The 27,268-nt window shown below is 42.3% G+C and overlaps 1 protein-coding gene across 1 annotated transcript; it reads left to right on the plus strand.

Annotated features, from left to right (window-relative positions):
- Positions 1–1,941: 1,941 nt before the first annotated feature.
- Gclm (glutamate-cysteine ligase modifier subunit) lies at positions 1,942–23,432 on the plus strand. Its single transcript, XM_021196282.1, has 7 exons — positions 1,942–2,489; positions 11,160–11,225; positions 14,896–14,980; positions 18,215–18,274; positions 18,754–18,956; positions 21,501–21,615; positions 22,729–23,432. The coding sequence occupies exons 1-7, from the start codon at positions 2,364–2,366 to the stop codon at positions 22,896–22,898; spliced, it is 825 nt and encodes a 274-aa protein (XP_021051941.1). The 5' UTR covers positions 1,942–2,363; the 3' UTR covers positions 22,899–23,432.
- The last annotated feature ends 3,836 nt before the right edge of the window (positions 23,433–27,268 follow it).

The raw sequence follows: 27,268 nt of genomic DNA on the forward strand, positions 1-27,268 counted from the left end.
TTTTTCTGTAGCCAGAGGAAATGAAAATTACTTTTCTCTTCACCAAGAAACCGTGGTGTTACAGCAACAGAATTCTTAACTAAAATATGTAAGGCACTGAAAGCATATAAATCATGCACAGACACATTAAAGAATTTAAATCACCTGTAATATGAACCTGTAAAGAGTTTACAATACAGCGCTTGGGTTCCTGCGCCCACCCATCGTTGGTTGTTTTGAAGTAGGTATTCTCGTTACATGGCCCAGGCTAACACTGGGTTGCTGATCCTCGGTGTCTCAGCCTGCCGAGTGGAGGAATTGTAGGCATGTGCTACCACGGGTGGTCTCAAAGGGTCTACGTATGTACATCTCAGAAACATGATGTGAAGCCCTCTGTGCACTCCTGTGGTAGCCAGGTTGTAACAGGAGAGAGTAGAACGTGACAACAATTTTGAGGGCTAGGGATGCCCACTGTCAGAACGCATGTGTAAGCCTTCGACACCAGCAAAATAAATAATAGTTCTCACTTACTGAGCATTTATTATAAGCCAAGTACCGAACTAAGAACTTACCATACCTTCTCTTAGTAACTCATCACAACCACCTACCCAACGGCGGATCTGATGTCCTGTGGCCTCCAGGGGCCCTGAACATAGACGGTGCCCATAAACTCATGGAAGAAAACACACATACACATAAATAAACAATCTTTTTGTATGTTTGTTTTGAGACAGAGTCTCTCTACCTAGCTCTGGCTGTCCTGGGACTCCTTATGTAGACCAGGCTGGCCACGAATTCACAGAGATTCACCTACCTCTACCTCCCAAGTGCTGGGATTAAAGGGGTGTGCCACCACTGCCCGGAGGCTAAACTGATTTTTATAAATGATCCTAGGATCTAGGAGAGATCATTTTAGAGAGAGAAATAAGTTTAGGAACTATGACCACTAAGTTTTAACCAAATATTTACGTGGACTTAAGAGAATATAATCAAAAGTCTAACAATGACCACAAAAAAAATCAGCATAAGAATCAGTTGTTTGTACTTAGTAAGGCCATGTGAGGGGCTGCTTCAGGGAACACTCTTCCCCGCGGACTCTTGCTCATTTGATGTGCACAAAGATGTACCCAACATCAGCCTCACTTTTTCTGGAACGATCTTCCAGCCTTTCCTAATTCTTACTAATTTACCAACTTAGATTCATGTTTCTTTTGAAAAAGATTTTGCCCCCTTATAATGAAAATCTCATCTGGCTCTAACATACCTGACTCGTTTCAACAAAAGTTTAAGTTTCCTGTGTAAAACTTTAATAAACGGTCAGTTTGCTATTATACCCAGCCATCCCCAGTGGGAACGGTGAAGAATCACAAACAGCTTGTAAAAGTGTGAATCATAAAACGTTCTCTGTTACCCTCTGTTCCATATGCTTAACTTACCGGGAAACTAACTGCCCCGTGGTATTTTTATTGTTTAATGTTTCATGGGCTTACGCCTTTCTCTCGAAGGATTAGGCTTCTGAAAGGGGAAAATTAAAGTTGTACTCTCTGATTTCATACAGCACCAGCAAATAGGTAAATCAACTCGCTGGAAGAAAAATGATCAGTTTTGGGGGAAGGCTCTTGGGCAAAGCAAAGCAAAAATAAAAAATAAATAAAAAGAGCGGGACGCGGGCACTGGGACACTCGCGCCTTCGCATCCGCTCCAGAGACGTAGAAGCAGACAAGCTTTCCGGGTCTCGGAGGATGGACCTCCGGCGGTCCCTCTCGAAAAGGGCGTGTCCAGGGCCGCCGCGCGGGCGGCCATTGGCTGAGCGGCGCTCCCGGGAGCTGCGTCAACTCTCACGAGGCGCCGGCGGCGTAGGCCGCGCGCCGCGCTCCGGCCGGCAGGGGGCGCCCGTCCGCGCGCTGCTCTGCCCCCCCGCGGCGCCGCCCGCGCCCCGCCGCCCGGCGCCACGCCCGCCGCAGGCCGAGGGCCAGTCACCCGCGGGCCTGCGCCCCGCCCCTGGCCCGCCGCGGGACGGGTAACGGTTACGAAGCACTTTCTCGGGCGAGGTTTCTGCTTAGTCATTGTCTTCCAGGAAACAAGCTCCCTCGTCTCGGCGGCGGCGGCTCGAGTGGTGACCGCAGAAGCCGCAGCGACCGTCCGCGCCGGCGCCTCCTTCCCTTCCTTCCCTCCCTCCCGGACCGCCTCTCCGGCGCCACCCGGCCTCCTCGGGCCCGAGCGCACACCGGGCTGTGACCGCGCGGAGTCCGCAGCCTCGCGCTCGCCTCTGGGGCCTGGGGCACCGCCGTACCCTTGCGAGGCAGCCGTCTGCCCGCCCGCCCGCTCGCCCGTCCTCTCTCCGCGGCTCCGGCGCTACCCGGTCCCCTCCGGCGGCAGCTGCCATGGGCACCGACAGCCGCGCGGCCGGGGCGCTCCTGGCGCGGGCCAGCACCCTGCACCTGCAGACCGGGAACCTGCTCAACTGGGGCCGCCTGCGGAAAAAGTGCCCGTCCACGCACAGCGAGGAGGTGAGCACGGTGGGGGCCGAGGGTCTCCTCGCGGAGGGGACGAGAAGGGCTCTCCGGGGCTCGACTCGCCCCAGAGGTACCGAAGTGAGCTGGGGACCATCCCGGCTTGGCAGGTGCAACTGCGGGGCGAGGGGCGAGGGCCGCCCCCGCCGGTCGGTCGGAGTTGATCGCACGGCTCTGAGGTTCACCGGGTCCCCTGCCTGGTTGGACAGAGCCAGTGCAGCCCTTCCCTCTCCCTTAGCCAAGGTAAAGGAATATTAGTTTAGTGTTTGGCAGATGGACTAACAATACGCTTAACTTTGATGTTGTTGACATTGCTTTCTCTACTGTGCTGAATTTGGATTTGGGACAAATACTTACTGGATGTTAACATTTTATTTGCTTCAAAACTAACCATTAAAGAGGGTCATGGTGGTACACGCCTTTAATCCCGGCCCCTGGGGAGGCAATGGCAGTAGGATCTCTGAGTTCGAGGCCAGCCTGGTCTATTTATTGAACTCCAGGACAGCTAGGGCTACCCTGTGTCAACCCCCAACCCCCATGCTCCCCCCAAAAAACCTAATCCGTAGTTGGAAGTAATCTAGAATTAAAATGTGTTATATTTGTGTTAATGGCCAATTCCTGAGCCAGTGGTTCTCCATGGACTAATTTCAGAGGCATATTGGTAATATGGAATATGTTTACTACTTAAAACAACAAAACAAGACAGATGTGCAATTATTATGTGTGGGGAGTAATAAGCTGGGTATGGTGGTGCCCTCCTAGTACCCAGCCTCAGTGGGCTAAGGCAATAGAATGTAGAATTGGAGGCCAGCCTGGCCTACCATGTGAGGTCCTGTCTCAAAGAATAAATAAGTGGAAACATTTTAAAAAAGAAACAGTTACACCTAGGAGTTATCTGACTTTGAGACTGTTTTCCAGGCTATAACTTTAAGCTTGAGTCATATCCTCTCATCAAGTAGTTGTGGTAAAGAAAAGACGGGGTATGAAAATACTCTGCACACAAGCTTTTTATCAACTGGATCATCAGAAAGGTAAACAAATCCTGGTTAAAGGATACATTTCCTTAGTTAGGTCATATTGTAAGTTAGAATCAGTGGTCAGAGACCAGCTTCTGCTCTTTCAATGAGGCAGGCTCAACGAGAACACCTGGAATCCTAGTTGTAAGTTGAGAGCCTGCACTGGTCAGATTTGGGAGCCCAACTCCCTCCCCTAAGCAGTGTTCAGGTTCCAGCTAAGTTGGTATGCTGTGTTTGAACTGCCCACTTTGCCTATTTCTCTCAAAGGTGTCTCTGCATCTTGGTATAGAGCCACAGTTTCTCCCGCACTGGGTTCAGTGTAGCCTTTGCACCTTATCTCGCCACAACACACTGCAGTAGCTTTCAACGTTTGTTTGTTTTTAATGTTTTTATTCTTTGAGTATTTCAGTGCATCTTTCAACCATCATCATCAGAGAAGCAGTCAATGTTTTTTGACTGAAAATAATGCGGTTTTTTTCACTCAGTTCATATGCTTCTATTTCTGTGTGTGTATCAACATATTAGAAACAGGTCGCATTGAAAGAATATTGCTAACCCTTGCATACTATGTGGGAGATGTTTTTTTCTATCTGTTGCACTTTGTAAAAATTGACTTTTTAAGCTGGGTATGGTGGCCAGGCCTTTGATCCCAGTACTCTGGAGGCAGAGGCAGGAGGGTCTCTGAGTTTGAGGTCAGCCTGGTCTACAGAGCAAGTCCCAGATCATAAAATAAAAATACAGTTGACTTTTTAAGAGTAGGATGAAAATTAAAGCAGGAAACAGTAAGGAGAGTCCCAAGACACGTTGTGCACTGTAAGGACACCACATAGTTCTGTTTGCACATAGACACTTCTCTTCTGTGTCTGATATTCTCCTCTGTTACACTCTGTCTTGTTTTTCAGACAGGGTGCCTCACTGAACCCAGAGCTCAGGGATTGGCTAGACTAGCCTGTGTCTGTTCCCTCAGGCCCAGCACTACCTAATGGCTCCTACCACTGTGCCTGGCTTTTCTCTGGGTGCTGGGATCTGAGTTCAGATCCTCAGGCTTGTCTGACAAGCGCGCTTCATCCCCTGAGCCATATCCTTGGCCTGCAGAAAGAATTTTCTCACAACCAGAGATCAAAGTGGGATGTGCTATTTAAAACAATTCCACTTCACTTGAAGAGATTAAGGAAACTGGAAAACAAAACAAAAATAACCACTTTTTTTTTTTTCAAGACCTGATCATTTTTTTTCTTATAGATTCTTTTTTGATTTTTAAAATTTATTTATTTTTTTATTTCCTTTTATTTTATGTGCATTGGTGTTTGGTCTGCATGCATGTCTGTGAGTGTTAGATACTGGAGTTATAGACTGTTGTATGGGTGGTGGGAATTGAACTGGGGACCTCCAAGAAAGCAGTCAGTCTTCTTAACCACTGAGCCATCTTTCTAGCCCCTAAAATTTACTTTTATTTATTTTTTTATACATTTATGTATTTTGTATTTTATGTATGTATTGTATATTTTATATATTTGTGTATTTATAAATTTAAGTGTTTTGATCATATTTCCCCTTCTGTGATTCCTCCCAGACCCTTCCCATTGAATTTTATGTTTTCTTTCTTTACAAAAAAAAAATACCAAAACCAAAACCCCAGGAGGCAGAGGCAGGAGGATTTCTGAGTTCGAGGCCAGCCTGGTCTACAAAGTGAGTTCCAGGACAGCCAGGGCTACACAGAGAAACCCTGTCTCAAAAACAAAACAAAACAAAAAACCCAAAACCCCAAAAACCTCAAAATGAAAAAGCAGAAGGCCAGTAAGACAAAACATAGCTAGACAAAGCAAAACAAAAACTTATAGAGAAAAGCCCTGGAGTGTGTTTGTGTTGCCCTGGAGTGTGTGTGATGTACCCAGTGACACTCCACTGGAGAACATTGATTTTTTTACCCCCTTCCCAGTTGGTGTTAATTGCAAATTAACTTTAAGGTTAGGGCTGGCACACCTAGACTTCTTTCCTTTCTCAGTGCTAGGAACCTGTCTTGAACCTGTGCAGGCCCTGCTCCACTGCCACAGTCTCTGAATTCATATGTGCTTCAGTCCAATTGTGTCTCCTCTGGCTCCCACAATCTTCCCACCTCCTATTCTGCATGGATCCATGTGGTCTGAGGAGGGGGTTGACAAAAACATTCCATTTAGAGCCATGTGCTCCGAAGTCTACCACTCTGAACATTGCCCCTTTAGTCTCAAGGCTAATCCTGTCCACTATTGGAAGCAGCCACTCTGATGGGAGTTGAACAAGGCACTGATCTCTGAGGGTTGAGGAAATGCCTCCACGAGATCCAGCTGTAAGACACTTTCTCAATTAGTGATCAAGGGGGAAAGGCCCCTTGTGGGTGGTGCCATCTCTGGGCTGGTAGTCTTGGGTTCTATAAGAGAGCAAGTTGAGCAAGCCAGGGGAAGTAAGCCAGTAAAGAACATCCCTCCAATGGCTTCTGCATCAGCTCCTGCTTTCTGACATGCTTGAGTTCCAGTCCTGTATCCTTTGGTGATCAACAGCAGTATGGAAATGTGAGCTGAATAAACTCTTTCCTCCCCAACTTGCTTCTTGGTCATGATGTTTGTACGGGAATAGAAACCCTGACTAAGACAGGTGCTTCTCATCTTCTTTGTTTAAGCACTTTATGAAAACATACTGGTGGACATCATCCTCTTTAGAGAGACTAAAAAGTTTGAGGATTCTACTGGCTTTTTTGGGTCCCAACTGCTGAAGCACAATATTATCTGGCAGTCCAGGAATACCATTATCATCATCATCATCATCATCATCATCATCATCATCATTATCCTCATCTTCCTTTTCCTCCTCTTCTTCCTCCCCCTCCCCCTCCTCTTCTTCTTCTTCCTCCTTCTCCTCCTCCTAAGAGACTTGCATTTTCTCACTCCAGCTCTTGGTCTAGGTCTACAGTAAGATGGCCCCTTGCAGGTACACACTGCTGTGGGACAAGACAACATGCTTCATGAAAAGACTCTTGCCATTCCCACCACTGATTGAGACCACAGTATTCTTCCACCCCTTATTCAGGTCATTGGCAGCAGAAACTTCTGTGGCTATGTATTCCTCATAAAAAGTGCAGAGTTTGCATTCCTTGTTGGTGGCTAATCTTCTTGATGCAACTGACTTCCTAGGAAAATTCATGAAAAAGAGGAAAAACCAAAAACCACACCCTAACTAAAACAGATTCACATGTTGGTAGAGTTCAGTTACTTGTTTTCTTTTTATTTTATGTGTATGGGTGCTTAGCCTGTACATACATGTATGCCTGGTGCCCATGGAGGCCATGTGGGCACTGGGAATCGAACCCTGGCCCTGGTCTTCTAGAAGAACAACCAGTGCTCTCAACCAACCAACCATCCTCCAGCTCCCTAAACATACGTGGCCCAAAACACAACTGTATATGGACTCGAAACACTTATTTGTAACTCCGTTGTGTGATTCTGCACCCTGGCTTTTGTAAGTGGCAGCATTGTAGTGTTGCAGTGTCAGAAGTTGAACAGGAGCACTGGGCTTGCTGGTGCTCCCCTGTAATCGATGTACTTGAGAAGTAAAACTGGGTGACAGCCTGGGGCTGGATCAGACTCAACAACTCCTCCACCCTCAAAGGACGTATATGGTGGGTGTTTGACAATTTCTGTGATCATTTTGTTGTTTGAGGCAGGGTTTCAAACAAACCCTGGTGTAGTCCTGACTGTCCTGGAACTAACATTGCAGATCAGGCTGGCCTCAGAAATCTGCCTGCCTCTGCTTCCCGAGTGCTGGGATTAAAGGTGTGTGCCACCACTGCCTTGCATATGATAGGTTTTTTTTTTTTTTTTTAAGTTGTTATGTAATTCCAGATCTAATGACTGGCTAAGTTGTGGTGGTATTTATCTTTAGTGATATTGTATGGGTATCATAAGAGTAGAGACAACAGGAAATAAAATATATAAGGCACTATAGATAATATCTAATTTATAAGATTAAAAATCACTATTTCTATGGTAAAGCTAGTGAATTTCTTTTTTTTTTTTAAGATTTATTTATTTATTATATGTAAATACACTGTAGCTGTCTTCAGACATACCAGAAGAGGGCATCATATCTCATTACAGATGGTTATGAGCCACCTTGTGGTTGGGAATTTGAACTCAGGACCTTCAGAAGAGTAGTCATTGCTCTTAACCACTGAGCCATCTCTCCAGTCCTGAATTTCTTAAGAAATTAACTTTGAAATTTTCTGTAATTTGTTAAGAATCTAAGATTGATTAAAGAAATGGTTTCAGGAAAGGTGCTACTGCTTTGAAGATAAACTTACATCCTGGATTTTGGAATTCATCAGAAGAGCCCTAATGTGTAAACCAGTCATCTTACCAGGGAGACACCTTAGACTGTTTCCAAGGCTTGAGCGGAAGTACCACTCGCTAAGCTCTCTCTACTCAGTCCTGCTGCTTCAGTATTTGCTAGTTTGTAAGGGAACAGACTTACTCACAAGCATGCACTGGGTAAGGAAGGAGCTATGAGGATGGCCATGATGGGGACAAGAGGAGCTGATGGAGGAGGACAAAGGTCCTGTGTGTCAGAAACACCACAGAGGAGCTGAAGGGGGAGGGGGAGGGATTGGGAACAAGAAGAGGAACACCAGAGACAGATTCTGTTTTGAAAAACACAATAATGATACTCAATACTTTGTCAGCTAAAAACAAAACAAAGAACTCTAAAACTTAAAAAAAGAATAAGCAACAAAAGAATACATTGACTTGTAATTTTTATCTGACTTCAGTTTAATTTAATTATGCTTTTTGTAGCAGTGCAGATCTTGTGACTTGAATCCAGGTGAGTTGTTGTAAATGGCACATAAAGTACAATCGCAGACTGCAGAACTTGACATAGTGGCTCTGTTAACTGAGTGGGTACCCTCTTGCCCCTTGTAACTGTACTGAGAAGTAGTAAGATACAAGCTGTTTCAGTCTTTATCATATCATAAGCAGTCATAGTGATAATGAGTTCAAAAACTCATTATCATAGTGAGCTAGTGAGTCACTGCTGTAAGAAAGTGCCTTTGCAGCCCGACTTTTAGTTTCTTTGTTACTGATTGCTCACAGAATGTGAACCACTGTGCCCTTGGTTGTCTTTAAAGCAGAGATTGGTTGTCAATCACTGGTTGTGCCAGAGTTGGTGAATTAGTGATCAAAAATTTAGGGCCAGGCTACCAAGACGGCTTAAGCAGGCACTGGCCTGCCTGCGCTTGGCTCCTCAGACCTGTGGGAGGGGAGGTCTGAGTCTTAAAGCTGCCCTCGGACTACTCCCACAGTAAAGGAATGTAATGGTTTGGTTGTTATTTTTCTGTTTTTTAATAGAGTGAGGAGCTGGAGAGATGGCTCGGCAGTTAAGAGCATGTGCTGCTCTTGCAGAGGACTGGGGTTTGAGTTCCAGTACCCAGTTGGTTGTTCACAACCATCCGTAACTCCAGTTAAAGGAATCCAGTCTTATTCTGATCTCTGAGGACAGCAAGCACATACATGTGTACATACATGCATGGGGGCAAAACACAAAGTCAAATGAATACATCTAATAAAAGCTTTAAAAAAGTTTAGTGAATACTGAAATGGTGTATTTTCCCTAATAGAACAATAGGCCCTAGCATGTGTGGTGTATAGTGATAAATAGCATTTTATAATTTTTTTGTTATGTATATCTAGGTCTTCATTAAGTAAATATGCATCTTATATGAGACTGTTATTGCTGACATTGAGATAACTACAAATGTGTATTTTATTACATGCAATGATGTTAGAATAAAAATATTTTATAAAAAAACACTGAAGATAAGAAGTGTACCCTAGGGGGCTGGTGAGATGGCTCAGCAGGTAAGAGCACTGACTGCCCTTACAAAGGTCCTGAGTTCAAATCCCAGCAACCACATGATGGCTCACAACCACCTGTAACGTGATCTGATGCCTTCTTCTGGTGGGTCTGACGACAGCTACACAATGTACTTATGTATAATAATAAATAAATTTTAAAAAAATGAAGAAGTGTACCCTATGTGTTAGAAATAACTTCCAGATTGTCAGTGTTGCAAGTAGATCCATGCTGGTGGTTTTCAGAATGTAGAATTATATAGCAGTTACTTGGAATGTTAAAAGGAACGTTCTGGCTGTTCTTGAGAGTGTTTGGCAGATCTCTGGGCGGGAGGTTGACTTCTGAGTTCAATGCTAGGGACTGACCAAAGGCTGGCCTCAGGAATGCTGAGAAATTGCTCCGTTAACTGAGCTGAACCAAGATTGATTTTTTTTTTAAATGTATATGTATGTTTTACCTGCATATATGTCAGGGCACCACTTGCATGCCTGGTACCCCCGGAGGCCAGAAGAGGGCATTGGATCATCTGAGACTGGACTTAACAGACAGTTGTGAGCTGCTTGTGGGTCCTGGGAATTGAGCCTCCGTCCTCTGAAGAATAGCCAGAGCTCTTAGCCACTGAGTCATCTCTCCAGTCCTAGGTTTGAGTTTTTATTACTATAACACAGGTGAGTCTATGTAGAAGTCCCCTGGCCATACTTATCTTTGCTGCTTTTTAAATTTTTATTTTTATTTATGTGTAACATGTATGTGTTGCTTCTTGTCTTATGTGCACCACATGCATGCAGTTGCCCAGGCCAGAAACACGTATTGGGTGCCCTGGTACGGAGATGCTGCTAGTTGTGAGCTGCCTGATGTAGGTTAGGTGCTGGGAAATGAACCTGGGGCCTTTCAAGAGCTACAACTGCTCTCAACTGCTAAGCCTTCTCTGCAGCCCATTACTTGCAGTACAGTGACAAAGTGATTTCTGTGAACTCTGTTCAGACTCTCCATGCTTACAGCTAAGTTCTCAGTGATTTAGTTCAGAACTTGTGGTACTCCTGCTTCTACCTCCTGGATGTTGGAATTATATCTAGAGCCACTACAGCCTGGCCCAGGTCTTTTTATAATAATGCTTTTGAAATAATTGTATATAATATATTGTATATAATTGTATATGATAATAAATTATGAATACTTTAATGTCTTCAAGTTTCACTGGTACAAAATCACCTTCAAAACAATTAGACTACTACTTTCAGCCAAGAATGAGTTAAGGGTCAGGTATGGTGATGCATGCATTACTGTAGCATTCAGGAGGGAGAAGCAGGTAGATATTTCTGAGTTTGAAGCTAGCCTGCTCTACACAGTGAATTCCAGGACAGCCAGGGCTATGTATGTAGAGAGACTCTGTCTCAAAAACAAAAAACAGGAATTACGAATAAAAGAAGGTTTGAATTTATAGTGTAGGAAACAAAAAAATCTTAATAAACATGGGCTTGTATGGTATTTTCTATTACTATCTCTTTCCCCTCCTCCACTTTTTTTGGTTTTGTTTTGTTTTGTTTTCAAGACAGGGTTTCTCTGTATAGCCCTGGCTGTCCTGGAACTCACTCTGTAGACCAGGCTGGCCTCAAACTCAGAAATCCTCCTGCCTCTGCCTCCCAAGTGCTGGGATTACAGGCGTGGGCCACCATGCCTGGCTTCCCCTCCTCCACTCTTTAATGCATCTTTACTGAAGTACTATGTGTGAAGAGCTGTTGATCAACTTCGAAAATTCTTCTTTTTCCAGCTTCGAGACTGTATCCAAAAGACCTTGAATGAATGGAGTTCCCAAATCAGCCCTGATTTGGTCAGGGTAAGTGGAGTGTGAATGCAGAGATCCTGCAGGTCTAAGCAGATGTGAACTTAATTCCCAGTTTACTGAGTAAGGCCCAGCTGACAGTTGGCCATAAAGCTCTGTGGCTCTCTTGCTGACAAGACGGTCAGGCCTAGTACGGTTGAGCATAAAGCAGAATATCTGATCTGGTCTCTAGGTCATGCTTTATCTAGTTTTCTCCTGCTTAGTGCCCACTACAGTTTCCTCGCCCATCAGTGTTTTATTACAGTTACTGTTTGGTCTAGTATAAAAATGATTATCAGCCTTGGTTGTTAGAATATCACCCCAATAATACAGTTAGGAACAATTCTTTAAATGTCAGTTCTTCATGAAACAGTAAGGAGCTATACTTCATTAAATGTCAGTACAGGGCTATTTTCGAAAACGTTAACAGACACAATAACTATCTGCAGCTGCTTGTCTTTAGTAATATACTACTTTAAAAGTATGGAAGAGCAGCCAGGCATCATGGTACATGTCTGAAATCCCAGCCCTTAGGAAGCTCCAAGCAAGAGGATTGAGTTTGAAGCCAGCCTGGGCTGTAACAAAAGTTCTAGAGTAGTCTTGGCTACATAGTAGGATCCTGTTTCAAACAAAGAATATGTGCTGGTTGGTGTCTTAGTTAGGTCTTCTATTGCTGTGATAAAACACCTTGACCAAAATGTAGGTTGAGGAGAAAAGGTTTATTCGGCTTACACTTCCACATTGTTCATCACCAAAGGAAGGCAGGACAGGAACACAAGCAGAGCTGGAACCTGGAAGCGGGAGCTGATGCAGATGCATTGGAGGGGTGCTGCTTACTGGCTTGCTTCCTATAGCTTGCTCAGCCTGCTTATAGAACCCAGGACCACCAGCTGGGGGGTGGTACCATCCACAGTGGTCCCTCCTTTACTGATCACTAATTGAATAATTTACAGTTGGATCTCATGGAGGCGTTTGCTCAGCTGAGGCTCCTTCTTTTCTGATAACTAATTTGTGTTAAGTTGACACAAAACCAGCCAGTGCAGCTGGAAATACTGGTTTCTTTGGGCATATAGAAGTTGCCCAAATGTCTGGTTTCTACTTCTGTTACAATGCCTCCTGCTCCCAATCATGGACCTTCAGTCTCATAGGGTGAGCCCTATGATAAACTGACAGAAAGAGACACTGAACATGGGCTTATGAAACCTCAAGCCCACTCTCCAGTGACATACCTCATCCAACAAACCCACATCTCCTAATCCTTCCCAGTAAACAGTGAGGGGGGGGGCATTCTCATTCAAACCATATAGCTGCTGTATGGAAATAGGTTGTCTGTTTATGTGACATAGCTATCTCTTCTCTCTGTACCTGACTTTGTCAATACCCTGTACTGAATTGTGGTAGGTATTGTAATGTGTGCAGAAACCTTAAGAAAGGCATTGTTGCTTTGTTAAATGTTAGGTAGTATGTTTCTGACTGCTAGATACTGGTTATCTTTTACCATTATTCTAATAGATCATTCATTGGGATGGCCCCCTGCCTTTTTAAAAATGATATTGGAGAAAATAAATATTCTAAATTAAAATATTTGCAATTACAAAACTGAATATACTATTGTTATACAGTCCAGAAGTCTAATGCATTGATATCTGCCCAAAGGACCTGAGTATTTATAGATACATAAATGCTCTACATGGATGTTTGTGCCAGATTTATTAATAATTGACAACAGTTTGAAGTAACTTAGATGTTTTTCAGTAGACAAATGTACACAAACACTGTGGTGCATCTAGGCAATGAGATGTTACTGAGTCCTGAAAATCAATGATCTATCAAGCCAGAAAAGACTTGAAGGAACCTGAAATGCATATCGCTAAACTAAAGAAGTCAATCTGGAGAGGGAAGCGCTCTGATGGGGATGTTGATAGTGGGGAGCAGAGGTGAATGAGAACTCACTGTTCTTCCTGCTCAGTGTTGCTGGAACCTACAATGCTCTTAAAAAGAATATATTGAGAAAAAACAGCTATGTTACTTAATAGGTCAAAACTTGATGACTTAGAAAGAGCAGAAAAAGATAAGATGTTTTGTTTGTTTAAATTGCTGTGGTGGTTTGAATGAGAATGCCCCCCCCCCCCCGGCTCACTGTTTACTGGGAAGGATTAGGAGATGTGGGCTTGTTGGATGAGGTATGTCACTGGAGAGTGGGCTTGAGGTTTCATAAGCCCACGTCTAGTGTCTCTTTCTGTCAGTTTAGCATAGGGCTCACCCTATGAGACTGAAGGTCCATGATTGGAAGCAGAAGGCATTGCAACAGAAGTAGAAATCACAGACATTTGGGCAACTTCTTCATGTAACTTGCTTGTGCCATCAGGAGCCACTCTGGTCCAATCGTGATTATACCACTCACATCTGATAATGGATTGCTACTGTGTATGTCCTACTTCATGGTTTGGAGTGTCAGATAATACTAAGTTCATGATGGGCAACTCAGGTCACATGGTGACTTGGTGGCCCATTGTAAAACATTCAGTTACTGAGGTCCAAAGCAAGCTAAGAGCTGTTTCTCTAAGGGAGAATAGTTGTCTGCAGATGATGGTAGAGCCTTGCTCCAAAATCCTAAGGATCTCCTCTGTTGTTCAACCTATAGGGGCCTGCCAAAGCCCCCAAGTAACATCCCTGTCTACCGCTGATCATTGGGTCTGCAGATCATACGATCCAAGTGGTAAAGCGGCCTGCACAGCAGCCTGGACCTGTTGAAGAGCCTTCTCCTGTTCCAGACCCTGGACAAAGCTAGCAGCTCTTCTTGTCACTTAGTATATGGGCCTAAGTCACACACCCAGAATGAGTAATGTGCTGTCCCCAGAATCCACCTAGGCCTACTGAACGTTGAGCTTCTTTCTTGGTGATGGGAGGACCTGGTACAATAACTTATCCTTCACCTTAGAAAGAGTATCTCTCTGCCTACCCTGCACCAGTGGACTCCTAAGAATTTCACTGAGATAGAAGGCCCTTAAATTTTTGTTGAATTTATTTCTTATCCTTTAATACACATATGTGTGGGTGTGGACATTACAAAACAAAACAAACGCCATGGCTCTGCTGCAGTCTGTTTCTCCCTGCCTGCTGCCTGTGGGTCAGGATGTAAAGCTCTCATGACTGCTCCAGGGCCAGGCCTGTCTGCTTCCTGCCATGAGAATCATGGATTACCCCTCCAGAACTGTAAGCAAGCCCAAAACTAAATGTTTTCTCCTGTAAGAAAACATTTGCCTTGGTCATGGTCTCTGAGCTATAGAACAGTAATTAAGACAGTTGGTAATTAATATAGAAAGTTTTTAAAAGAATTTAGCATATCTTTATTTAAGACAGGTAATTTTCATTGATTAATTTTAAAGTAAACCTATGTCTTTGCCAGCAATTCTGACCCTCACATAGCTCTATGCTCTTCTACTTCTTTATTATTTGTATTTTTGGCCATTAATACTTCTGAATAACTGGTCAAATGAGACCTTTTTACTCCAGAGAATAGAAACATACACATACATACTTAACCTTTTTATCTGTACTACACTTGTCTATTAGACCTCACAAAGAATCTTGTTGTCCCATGAGTTCTTTGCTTCTGAAGTGCTTAGGACAGTACAATCAATAGTGCTGATTTTATGTTCATTGTATGTTGTGTTTCCTGCAGGAGTTTCCAGATGTTTTGGAATGCACTATGTCCCATGCAGTGGAGAAGATAAATCCCGATGAAAGAGAAGAAATGAAAGTTTCAGGTGAGCCTGCTCATTTTTTTTTTTTTAAAGAGAATTTACTTTATGTATATGAGTACACTGTAGCTGTCTTCAGACACACCAGAAGAGGGCATCAGATTCCATTACAGATGGTCATGAGCCACTATGTGGTTGCTGGGAATTGAACTCAGGACCTTTGGAAGGTCAGTGAACTTAACCATTGAGCCATCTCTCCAGCCCAGCCCCACCCTTTACGGTGGATCCTCTGCAGTGAATGGGGGTGAGGGTGGGGGTAAATCCTTCTTTCTGACAGTGAATGACTCAGTCACTGGTTTAGAAACTTACTCTTCCGTAATGTAATGTCAAGTCTTTTTTTTTTTTTTTTTTTTTTTCGTTTTTCGAGACAGGGTTTCTCTGTGTAGCCCTGGCTGTCCTGGAACTCACTCTGTAGACCAGGCTGGCCTTGAACTCAGAAATCCGCCTGCCTCCGCCTCCCGAGTGCTGGGATTAAAGGCATGTGCCACCACGCCCAGCTGTAATGTCAAGTCTTAAGGGGGAGTTACAGGACATCAGCGCTGATTGCCGCTGAGTGCCGTGCAGTCAGCATGAACCTTGGACTTACTGCTTTTGTGTGATCTGTGTGTACTCAGCAACAGAGTGATGAAAGTGGAAACGGAGAGGCTAAAGGGAACAGTCTGTGCATAGCAAACCCAAATCCTCCTTTCCTGGGGTACTGGTATGTGGTGGCTGGGGTTCCTGAAAGTACAGAGGTGGTCTGGGCAACAAGCCATGTGGGAAGACAGACAATGCATATTAATATTATATACATCAGCATAGGTCAGTGACTGCTACATTTCAGAAGCAGCATTGAAAGTTAACAGTTTCTGCTCTTGGCTTACATAGCATAGCAGAGTCATTAAAATTTAGAGCTTGCCTAGATTTAGGTTCCTGCATGTATAGATTATCGACTGAAATATCTAGGATTAGCAAGTATTCAACCTCTCTGGGCCTCAATTTGCTTATCTGTACAGTGAGATACAATTATTTCACAGGCTTCTTTATAATATGGATGAAATAAGAAAAGAGGCACATAGCTATTACTTACCACAAAGTAATGATGGATAGCTATTATTTATTGAGATGGACGTGTTCATTCTAACCCTAATACCATCTGTTGAGTCGTGCTTTGTGCGAAGCACTGAGTGGTCCCTTATGACTATATTTCTTCATATAGTTATCAAAACATATGTACCAAGAAGGACTGTTCTCCCCGCCACACCAGGATGTTAAATAATGTGCAAGTTAGCGCAGACCTGGGTGTAGTGGCACACAGCAGTAGTTTCAGCAGCTTGAGAGGCTGAGATGGGAGCTCAGAAGAAGTTTCTTCTGGCCTGGCAACGTAATGAGACCCCACCAGGTAGAAAGGAAGGAAGAGAATGCTTCCTCTCAGCCAGGGAGCGATGGACAGCAGGCTGTGAAGGTATGCCTGACTCCAAACCCTGATTCTTCTTTTTTTTTTTTTTTTTTTAAAGAGTGATTCATATTCTTTATTAGATATTTTCTTTATTTACATTTCAAATGCTATCCCGAAAGTTCCCTATACCTTCCCCCCGCCCCTGCTCCCCTACCCACACACTCCCACATCTTGGCCCTGGCATCCCCCTGTACTGGGTCATATAAAGTTTGCAAAACCAAGGGGCCTCTCTTCCCAATGATGGCCGAATAAGCCATCTTCTGCTACATATGCAGCTAGAGACACAAACTCAGGGGGTACTGGTTAGTTCATATTGTTGTTCCACCTACAGGGTTGCAGCCCCCTTCAGCTCCTTGGGTACTTTCTCTAGCTCCTCCATTGGGGGCCCTGTGTTCCATCCAATAGCTGACTGTGAGCATCAACTTCTGTGTTTGTCAGGCACTGGCATAGCCTCACAAGAGGCTGCTATATCAGGGTCCCTTCAGCAAAATCTTGCTGGCATATGCAATAGTGTCTGGGCCAAACCCTGATTCTTCTGTTAACTTCATATCGATGCTTGTGTAGGAAAGGAAGGAAAGCCAACATTTGTGTGTAGTTGATGGTAACTCATCATTGTCCTGGGCCTCCTCCAAGTTGTCCTCCGTCCCTGCACATTAGAGAGTTTTAGTAGGAATAAAGTTCTCAACCCTAAGAAGATTTTCTCTTTCAATCTCAGAGTGCCCCATCTTTCAGAGAGGGAGAGAAGGCCAGTTCAGATGGCAAAATTTAGGGACCAGGGATGAGTAGTGAGAGGATTTTATTTGTGGCAATGGGAAGGGCATCAAACCCACGCCTTCACACATGTAAGGCAAGTGCTCTGTCACCCGGGGTTGTATTTGTGTCCAGACATAGGGGTCTGATTCGCAACACTGATACAGGTGTTGCGCCATGGGGCGGCTTGCTGTCTTCTTGGTCTTTCTGTTTTTATTGATCTTCCTCATTTGTGTAATAAGCACATGATTACTAAGAAAACTCTAAGATAACTACTGTATGGAAACACATACAAAATGTTCTACATACAAAGATAAAATGGGGCTGGAGAGATGGCTCAGCAGTGAATGGCCCTGATTCCTTGCACAGGACTGGAGTTGGACTCCCAGCACTCGGGCCAGCAGCTCCAGTCTTCCTGACACCTGAGGACACCTGTGCTCTGCGCTCAGGCAGGCCTGCACACCTGTACATAGAAGATAATCCAGCTACAGCTTTAAAACCTTTTTTAATGCTTTTTGTTTCTTCAGCTTCTTCTCATTATACACTTTGAGGCCTTCTTACATTTGGCTTATTGTAGAAGGCATGAAAAATGCTCCATTATGGGGCTGGAGAGATGGCTCTTCCAGAGGTCCTGAGTTCAGTTCCCAGCAACCACATGGTGGCTCATGACCTGTAATGGGATCTGTAATGGGATCTTTTTATGGTGTGTCTGAAGACAGCAGTATGACAGTTTGCTCACATACATAAAATAAATAAATAAGTCTTTTAAAAAACATGCTCCAATATGCTTAGCCTATAAAAATAGACATTAAAAGTAATTTCAGGTCCTGTTTATCTACCCTGCCCTGTAATACATGGATTTATTTTATTCTTGAGAAACAGACATGTTGACAACTAGCATGGAATTTAAAATTTAAAATTAAAGTGTATGTGTCTGGCTTAAAGTGGACCTGTCCAATTACAAAAATAGAAAAGGAAAACCAATTCCTATCATGGTAATCCTGCACAGTGAGGTGTGGATACACGCCGTAATCAATCTTTTTGTTTTTTAGCAAAACTGTTCATTGTAGGATCGAATTCTTCATCATCAACTAGAAGTGCAGTTGACATGGGTAAGCAGAAATTTATTTTTTTTACAATAATGGAGTTTTAACTATCTTAAATGAATTTAGTCATAACAAATTTAGATAAATAAGCTGATTTCAAGTTTACTGTTTAAAATTCTAGACTAATTTTTTTAAGACTTGAATAGAATAAGTACTTATATATCTATCTTACTATATATATCTTTGATCATTATTTTCCCTTTAAATATTACACTATAGATGAAATACTATAATCAGAGACAGCATAATACAAATACTTCGGAATCATTTTCAGCAGCTGGTTAGCTAAAAATAAAGGAAGAGGGCAGGTCAGAAATCCCCTTGTCTGTTGCAGAGAAGTGAGTGAATGGGTACTGCAGACGTGTCCTAAATGACAGATTATGCAGGAATCTATTGCCAGGAGTGGCTAGTAACAGACAATTCAGTAATGATTGTTTTTAGTATGTAACATTCACTTAACCTTTCTGTGCCTTCCTTTCCTTCAGCATGCTCCGTCCTTGGAGTTGCACAGCTGGACTCTGTGATCATGGCTTCGCCTCCGATTGAAGATGGAGTTAATCTTTCCTTGGAGCATTTACAGCCTTACTGGGAGGAATTAGAGAACTTAGTTCAGAGCAAGAAAATTGTTGCTATAGGCACCTCTGATCTAGACAAGACACAGTTGGAGCAGCTGTATCAGTGGGCACAGGTAAAGCACGTCCGGACCCTGACACTTCTGACAGCTGGGGGGCACTGTGCATCTAGTGCGTGTTCACTGTGGGGTGGCAGGCTTTATCGAAGGCATTAGGAGCTTAGTGTTTTGTGTTTAATATGCTTAATTGAGCTGAGTGATCATCCAGTTAAAATGAATGAAGAAAACACTAAATGCTAAGTTTTCAGAGCTAGTAAATTAATTTGTTCAGTGGGCCATGCTTACATGTGATGAAAATATTACACTTTGTGTATTAGGGCTCTAATTTCTTTTTTTTTTTTGTTTTTGTTTTTGTTTTTTTCGAGACAGGGTTTCTCTGTGTAGCCCTGGCTGTCCTGGAACTCACTCTGTAGACCAGGCTGGCCTCGAACTCAGAAATCCGCCTGGCTCTGCCTCCCGAGTGCTGGGATTAAAGGCGTGCGCCACCACACCCTGCTAGGGCTCTAATTTCTTAAGGAAATATATGTAATATATACAGATACTATATTTTTCTATTACATAAAGATGATTAGACTTAGTTTATAGGACCTGATATGGGGACGGTATCATAAAAGCATTGTCCCCTGACTCTTGCTCTAAGAACCTACAACATTATGAGGGAGGTTACTAGCACGCCAACCTTTACTTCCTATATTTCATCTTTATTCCTTTTATTTCATTTTCAGTTGCTTCCTCAGACCTTTCATAATTGATGACAAGCAGGAAGACCCTAGAAAACACTGTCATTTCTCTCACACACATGGTAGTCATATGTGGCAGAAAAGCAGCTAGAGATGGAGATGTAGTGACCCAGGAAGTATAGAACAGTTAGCCAGGCTGCTACGGAAGCCTCCTTAAATGCCTGATTAGTAGCCACAGTTTATACGTTGACAGTCAGTGTCTGCCTTGAAGATATATTCCCTGTTGCTAAACCCATCATCACCCTTCGAGTAGCGGCTTCCGAGGCAGGTGTGCTGTGCTGCCAGTGGTTCCAGTAGGCTTCATTTTGAATCTTAACAGTATGTGGAATCTTCTATTGGCTTTGTTCTCATCCTAGAGCGTCTTTCCTTGTTATCACTAACATGGATTAAGAAGGCATATATTAATACAGGTGATCATGCAAAAGTATTTTATAAATGAATTGTCAAATGTAGTTTTATATTCTAAATTTATTGCTCTCTTTTTTTAAATTAAAAAAAAAAAAAAGTGGGGTTTAGGAAAATGGCTCAGTAAGGTGCTTGTATTAGCGTGAGGACCCGAGTTCAGTTCCTAGCACCCAGAAAGCACACATGCAAATACCTAGCCAGGCAGCTCCTGCCTGTGATACCAGCGCATGACAGGAAGAGTCTCCAGGGATTGATGGATGGCCAGCCAGTCCAGCTACATTAGTGTGTGCCAGAATCAGTGAAGAGACCCTGTCTTAGTCAGGGTTTCTATTCCTGCACAAACGTCATGACCAAGAAGCAAGTTGGGGAGGAAAGGGTTTATGTGGCTTACATTTCCATACTGCTGTTGATCACCAAAGGATGCAGGACTGGAACTCAAGCGGGTCAGGGAGCAGGAGCTGATGCAGAAGCCATGGAGGGATGTTCTTTACTGGCTTGCTTCCCCTGGCTTGCTCAGTCCACTCTCTTATAGAACCCAAGACTACCAGCCCAGAGATGGCACCACCCACAAGGGAACCTCCCCCCTTGATCACTAATTGAGAAAATGCCTTACAGCTGGATCTCATGGAGGCATTTCCCCAACTGAAGCTCCTTTCTCTGTGATAACTCCAGCTGTGTCAAGTTGACACAAAGCTATCCAGTACAGACCCTGTCACAAAATATGGTAGAAAGTAATTCAGGAGGGTACCCGATACCAGCCTCTGGCTTCCACATGCACCAGTAGACACACATAGGTGCAGTGGCACAAAGATAATTGTCTAACTACACATGCAAAGCAGTAGGTTTCAATATAGCATTTTCATATATATGTCACTATGCCAACTTCTAATTGATCTCTCTCCACTCTCTCTTGGGCCTCTTTCTCCTCATTGTATCCCATTTCCTTTTCACCCCTCAAGATGTCTTCCTCTCCTTTCTAGCTTTATGACCTAGACACATACACACATCTGAGAGAAACATGCAGTCTTGCCTTTTTGAGTCCAGCTTTTTCCAGTCCATATAATAATTTCTCAGTCTGTTTATTTTCCTGCCAATATCATAGTTTCATTTCCTTTATGGAACTCAGACTCCATCGTGTTTATTAGTTTCTCTTTACCCGTTCTGTTGAGGAACTTGCAAACTAGTTCTGTTTCCTAGTAACCGTGAATATTAGCCTGATGTTTTCTGCTTTCTTTCTTTATTTTATTTTATTTTATTTTGGTTTTTTGAGACAGGGTTTCTCTGTGTAGCCCTGGCTGTTGTGGAACTCACTCTGTAGAGCAGGCTGGCCTCGAATTCCTCCTGCCCCTGACTCCCAAGTGCACCACTGCCCAGCCTTTTTTGTTTGTTTGGTTTGTGGCTTTCTATTTTTCTGAGTGACATAATTTAATACAGTTCACTTTATTTCCACTTTTAGGTAAAACCCAATAGTAATCAAGTTAATCTTGCCTCCTGCTGTGTGATGCCACCAGATTTGACTGCATTTGCTAAACAATTTGATATACAGCTACTGACTCATAATGACCCAAAAGGTAAGACTGATATTTTCATCTCTAGGCTTGGATCCTGAGCTTTTGGGAGACAACCTGTTTAGTGGGCTGGAGGTGCAGGCCGGTGACAGGATGATTGTGTAGCATGCACATGGCCTGGGGTGGAGCCCCAATGTTATACACACACATTTTAAGAAAAAGACAACAAATGTTGACATTAGTTTAAAGTGTGTGCTGTGATAAAGGTACGGTGCTGTTAATTAGAAATATTAGTGCTATTTTAAAACATCCACATCTTTATTTTAGTCTCTGCAATGGTGGAGTTGGAAACCAGTTGGCAGGCTCCTATGCAAGAACACGAAAATGAATGCAACCATTTTTTAGATGGCACATTTTTGGGTTTTGGTTTTGTTTTGTTTTGTTTTAAAGAAAGCAATGTACATAATGCTCTGATGAATATACTTAGGTATTATGCTGTGGCCAAAGGAAAAGTTCAAAGTAATAAAAAAAAAAAAGTAGATATCCTTTTGCTAGTGATGAGGAGTACATTATGATATATACCTAATAACTAATGGGGGATAAATGGTGTGGCTTTCAATCTTCCTGTAGTTATACCTTTTTGCATGTACTAATATTTTTTCATGTAATTAAGTATAATATTTGTGAATCTCTTTCATATATATATATATATATGTGTGTGTGTGTGTGTGTGTGTGTGTGTATATATATATGTATTATAAATAGTGTTAGGAATGATTTATATTCTTATTACTTTCTTATATATTTCACAGTTGTGCAAATTCCAGTCTCCTAACCAGAAGTTATGAATTAAAATAGGCTAGGATACACATGCATTCAGTTCTGTTGTGTTTTTTGAAATAGGCTCTCCTGCAGGCATGCTGGCCTGGAGGTCACTATGTAGCCACGAGTGACTTTCCTTCTGAACCTCCTGCCACCTTTCCCAAGTGCTGAGCCACTGCTGTGCCATCAGAGCTGTTTATTGGATGGAGTAGACAAAGCCAAGTGCACATTAGGCAGGCGCTCTACCAGCCACTAATCCTTGGCGCTGGATTCACTTTTGCTGTGTTTAAATGCTTACGTACATAGTAAGGAGCTTCTGTCTTCAAACCTAACCTTTTGGGGTTGTTGTTTTAGAACTACTCTCTGCGGCAAGTTTCCAGGAAGCTCTTCAAGAAAGCATCCCTGACATTGAAGCCCAGGAGTGGGTGCCACTGTGGCTGCTGAGGTACTCTGTCATTGTGAAGAGCAGGGGAATCATCAAGTCCAAAGGCTACATTCTGCAAGCCAAAAGGAGGGGCTCTTAACTACAACTCTCACAGCTCACTGACCTGGTATTGTCTGGAACATAAGATAAAAATTCATGATAAAATTGAGATGTGTTAAAAAAAAAAAAAAAAATGTAGCTCCAGCTTACAAGAAGCGTCCCGAGGTGCGAGTGCAGTTGTTTGGCAATGTGTTGAGTTTTGAGTACCTCCCTTGCCTGCAGCAGCACACTCACAGGAACCACTGTATTCTTTTCATTAAACTGTTGTTTTCTAACTGAAATCGTCTATAAAGAAAAATACTTGCAATATATTTCCTTTATTTTTATGAGTAATAGAAATCAAGAAAATTTGTTTTAAGATATATTTTGGCTTAGGCATCAGGGTGATGTATATACATATTTTTTATTTCCAAAATTCATTAATTGCTTCCTACTCTATACTTCTATAACTAAGCAATTACATTACAGTTGTTAAAACTTACTAGATTTTTTTCCCTGTCATTGGCAAAATAATCTATCTCAGTAACTATAGCAGTCTACTAGTAATGTAAATAAAATTCATTCTTTGATCCACAAATGGAAATTTAATCTGTGTGTTCTTGCTTACAGCGTAGCTAGAGCTATGCATTGACCGTGTGTTCTGGGTCATGTTTCTTCCACCTCTTATCTACAATGGCTGAGTGTCAGAGAAGGCGGCTTGACGCTTTAACATTATTGATTGGGAGTTTCATAAAAGCAACTACTGTTGCTGTCATCAGTCTTTGGACCTCTTCATGCACTCTCAGTGTGTTGCTGCTCATTCAGGAATATTCACCGAGTCAGTTGGACACACACCACATGCTTAGCACTATGGACTCTGGAGAGATGAATTAAGAATCAGTCAAGTAAAACTTTTGATCTCTGTGCCTATCAATTACTGACAAGGAATAAAGCCAGGAAAGGCCGAGGGGAAGAAAATCATTTAGGTTTGATGTCATACTAGTTTAAGAATCAGAAAATTGCAAAGAGGCTATGGTCCTAACATGTAGCATACTGAAAGGTCTTAATCTCTGAATGTGTGTCTGTAGCCCAGGTTTAGTTTCTCTTTAGAAGGTGTCTTGTATGCCAGTATTTTTAAACCATGAATCTTTGTAAAACTAATTTTGCTCAGAAAATTTCAATGTAGAGAAAAGAACTAGAGTTCTATGTTATGTTAAGCCAATACAGTAGATCATTTTCCTAAGTGAGACTTTGTGGTTACTGATTGGATGCTATTCTCAATTAGAATTATGTGAAAACAACTGATTTGCTTACGAAAACTTAACAGAATTTGAACTAAAAGCCTATAATTATATTGATTGTATATAATGCTAAATATATAGGTAATGGTTAAATTTGGAAATGTAACTGTTTTCTATAGCATATATCTTTAAATATATGTTGTACTTAAAATCTGCAGTGCGGTGTCTGAGCTGCTCTGAAGGAAAACTTTAATATCTCCTTTATTGCTTTTAAAACCCAAGACACGCACACAAACTTTTTTTTTTGAAGGGTTACTTTAAGGATGTAAGAAAACAAAAACAAAACCTACCTTTGCTGATGTATCCAGATGTTTGTGAACGACACCAAATCTCAACATGGAAGGAAATAGAATTATGGGTTCTGCCAGGCGGTGGTGGCGCACGCCTTTGATCCCAGCACTTGGGAGGGAGAGGCAAGTGGATTTCTGAGTTTGCTACACAGAGAAACCCTGTCTCGAAAACAACAACAACAACAACGATAAAAGAATTGGTTCATTTTGTGAAGGGATCATATACAGAAGAAAATTTTAATGTATGGAATTTTAAAGTGATTTTATTGCTGTTTTACTCCAAATCCTTACATTATTGGATAACTTTTAAAAATGAGTCTTTTCAGGGCTGAAGAGATGGCTCAGTGATTAAGAGCATTTGCTGCTCTTGTAGAGGGTCTAGGTTCAGGTTCTCACACCAATATAGTAGCTCACAAATGTCTGTAACTTCAGTTAATAGGGGATCCAATATTTTCTGCTGACCTAGTGTTACCAGACACATACATGGTACACATGTATACACACAGGCAAAATACACACACCCCTCTACACACACACCCTTTTTATTTTTCAAAAATACTCCTCAAATAACTGCTTTAAAATGAAAAGCTAAGTTATCAGTAGTGTGTATAAAAGATATATTTGAACGCAGTGACCCAGAATAGAAAGATTTTGTGGGTAATTTCTAAGTAAACATTTAAAAAGAAGGTTTTAACTTATTACATTCCCAAAATTGAGTGGCACCTTATTCAGCAGCACTCTGTGACTTGGGATTCATTTCTCATGTTTACCTTAAATTCCACCAAAGAATTTTAGACAACGGAAGGACCAAGGTCTCTTTCAAGCTAGGTTCATGTGCTGTAAAGTCTGAAGACCTTTTTGTTTGTTTTCTGAGAAAGGGTCTCTATGTAGGCCTGGTTGCCCTGGAACTTGCTATATTTAGACCAGACTGGCCTCAGGTAGAGATTTGCTTGCTTCATCACACCCTGCCCCGATGAGCATATGGTGGCAGAGCACTAGTACAGCATCTATTTAAGGATGAGCAGTGCTAGAACGTGAATCAGAGCTAGCTAATAGATAGATGTTCAGTCATGAAAAGTGGTTATCTGGACATGTGAGTTTATGCTTTCTTTTGGTTGTCAATGATGGGAATGTCTAGGATCTGAAGCACCACATTAAATTTGAACTATTTGAATTTAAACAGTATAATTTGAAAAAAACTATGAATTATTCTTAAAACTACATAAATGTAAAGTGAAAACTGAAGTTACTCTGTATTGCATAGGCAGTGCAGATTTCTGTGAAAACCATAAATCTGTTTTGTCTACTTTGCCTGAATACTTCAGACTTTTCTATATCGGGGCCAAGTAGTAACTAAGAGATAAGAATTCTCAGCTCATCTTAATTATCTGTCTTTATCTAAGTGTTTCCTTCTAAGTCTCCCACCAAGTATTTGATCTTTGAATTGTAAGCAACTGATCGCTGATGTATATTGGCTGGCAATTCATTCTTCTGCCAAATGTACATACAGAGAATTGTGAAGATTTTTAAAGAATTTAAATCACTTGTGCAATTGTGTTCTTATTTGCAGATACTCCGGCTTTTGACTTTAAACTTATTTTTCCAACACTAATTTCCAGTGCTTCAACATCAGCGCCCTCTCTTAGCAACATAAAACCCATGAAGGAATGGGCAGAGTTTGATTTTTTCAAAAATATGTAACAATATTTTTACAGTTTTCAGATTGAGGGAAATAGAAAATGGAAATAATTAACTTTTCTTATGTGTCTATAGTAGTATACTAAAACAAAATATAAGGCACTGTTAAAGATAATTTTTATTTTGCTTATATTAAACATGTGAGTTGTATGTTTTTAATTTGGGTTGTTTGAATAATGGGAACATCCTAAAAGCATCACAGTGGTTTTGAACCATTTAAATTCAAACACTGTGATCTGAAAATAAATGAGTTATTTGAAAAATAATGAAGCCATAAAGCTATTCATTCACTCAGCAGTGTGCTGTGTGTTACACAAGATGGGCACACGAACAATATTGGCTCAGCGGTTAAGAACACTGACTGCTCTTCCAAAGGTCCCAAGTTCCAATCCCAACAACCACATGGTGGCTCACAACCATCTGTAATGAGATCTGACGCCCTCTTCTGGTGTCTGAAGACAGCTACAGTGAACTTACATATAATAATAAATAAATCTTCAATTATTGTGTCCGCAATATACAAGTGTAGCCACCAGTGGCCACAGGTTACTGGGTTTCTGAAAGGAAGGATAGGGTTGGATAAGAAAGGCTGTGAGAAAAATAATGAGCCAAGACAAAGTTCTGATCAAAGCCAATGTTTACTTAGGAGTCAGAGGTTATAAAGGGGGGAGGGACGGGACCCATTCCCTACCATGCCAGTATCTTGTTGCTTTGTCAGGATCTTGTCAGGAAAACAGGTTCAGCCTCTCAGCAGGTAGTGGTGTCTTGGAGGAAACCCCAGATGTGGCAGGACAATAGACTTTACCTAGGTCAGAAGACGCCACCCTAGGTGGGCTAGCAACTGTGGCACACCAGCCCTGAGCAGCCTGCTCAAGGCTGGGAGGAGGGCACACACAGCATGTGGATGTGTGTGGGCCAGAGCAAGCAGAGGTTCTGAGTTCAATTCCACATGATGGCTTACAACCATTTGTATAACTACATTGTACTCATATACATACATAAATCTTAAAGTTTACAGTATATTCACAGGGAACAGAGCAGGGCATGAAGAGCAGAAAAAGCTCTCTTGGTTGATGGTAGAAGTGAGGGAACAGGTTGGGGGGACTGTGGAAGAGGGTAAGAACAAGATTTTCAAAAGGATC

The sequence above is a fragment of the Mus pahari genome, chromosome 4 (genome assembly GCF_900095145.1).
Source record: "Mus pahari chromosome 4, PAHARI_EIJ_v1.1, whole genome shotgun sequence".
Lineage (NCBI taxonomy): Eukaryota > Metazoa > Chordata > Mammalia > Rodentia > Muridae > Mus > Mus pahari.

What these genes read in the sequence shown, in the direction of transcription:
- Gclm (XM_021196282.1), top strand. Translation starts at nt 2,364, where the DNA reads ATGGGCACCGACAGCCGCGCGGCCGGGGCGCTCCTGGCGCGGGCCAGC. An exon ending in CGTCCACGCACAGCGAGGAG is followed by an intron (nt 2,490 to 11,159) that starts GTGAGCACGGTG and finishes TTCTTTTTCCAG; the next exon opens with CTTCGAGACTGTATCCAAAA. An exon ending in AGAAGAAATGAAAGTTTCAG is followed by an intron (nt 14,981 to 18,214) that starts GTGAGCCTGCTC and finishes TTTGTTTTTTAG; the next exon opens with CAAAACTGTTCATTGTAGGA.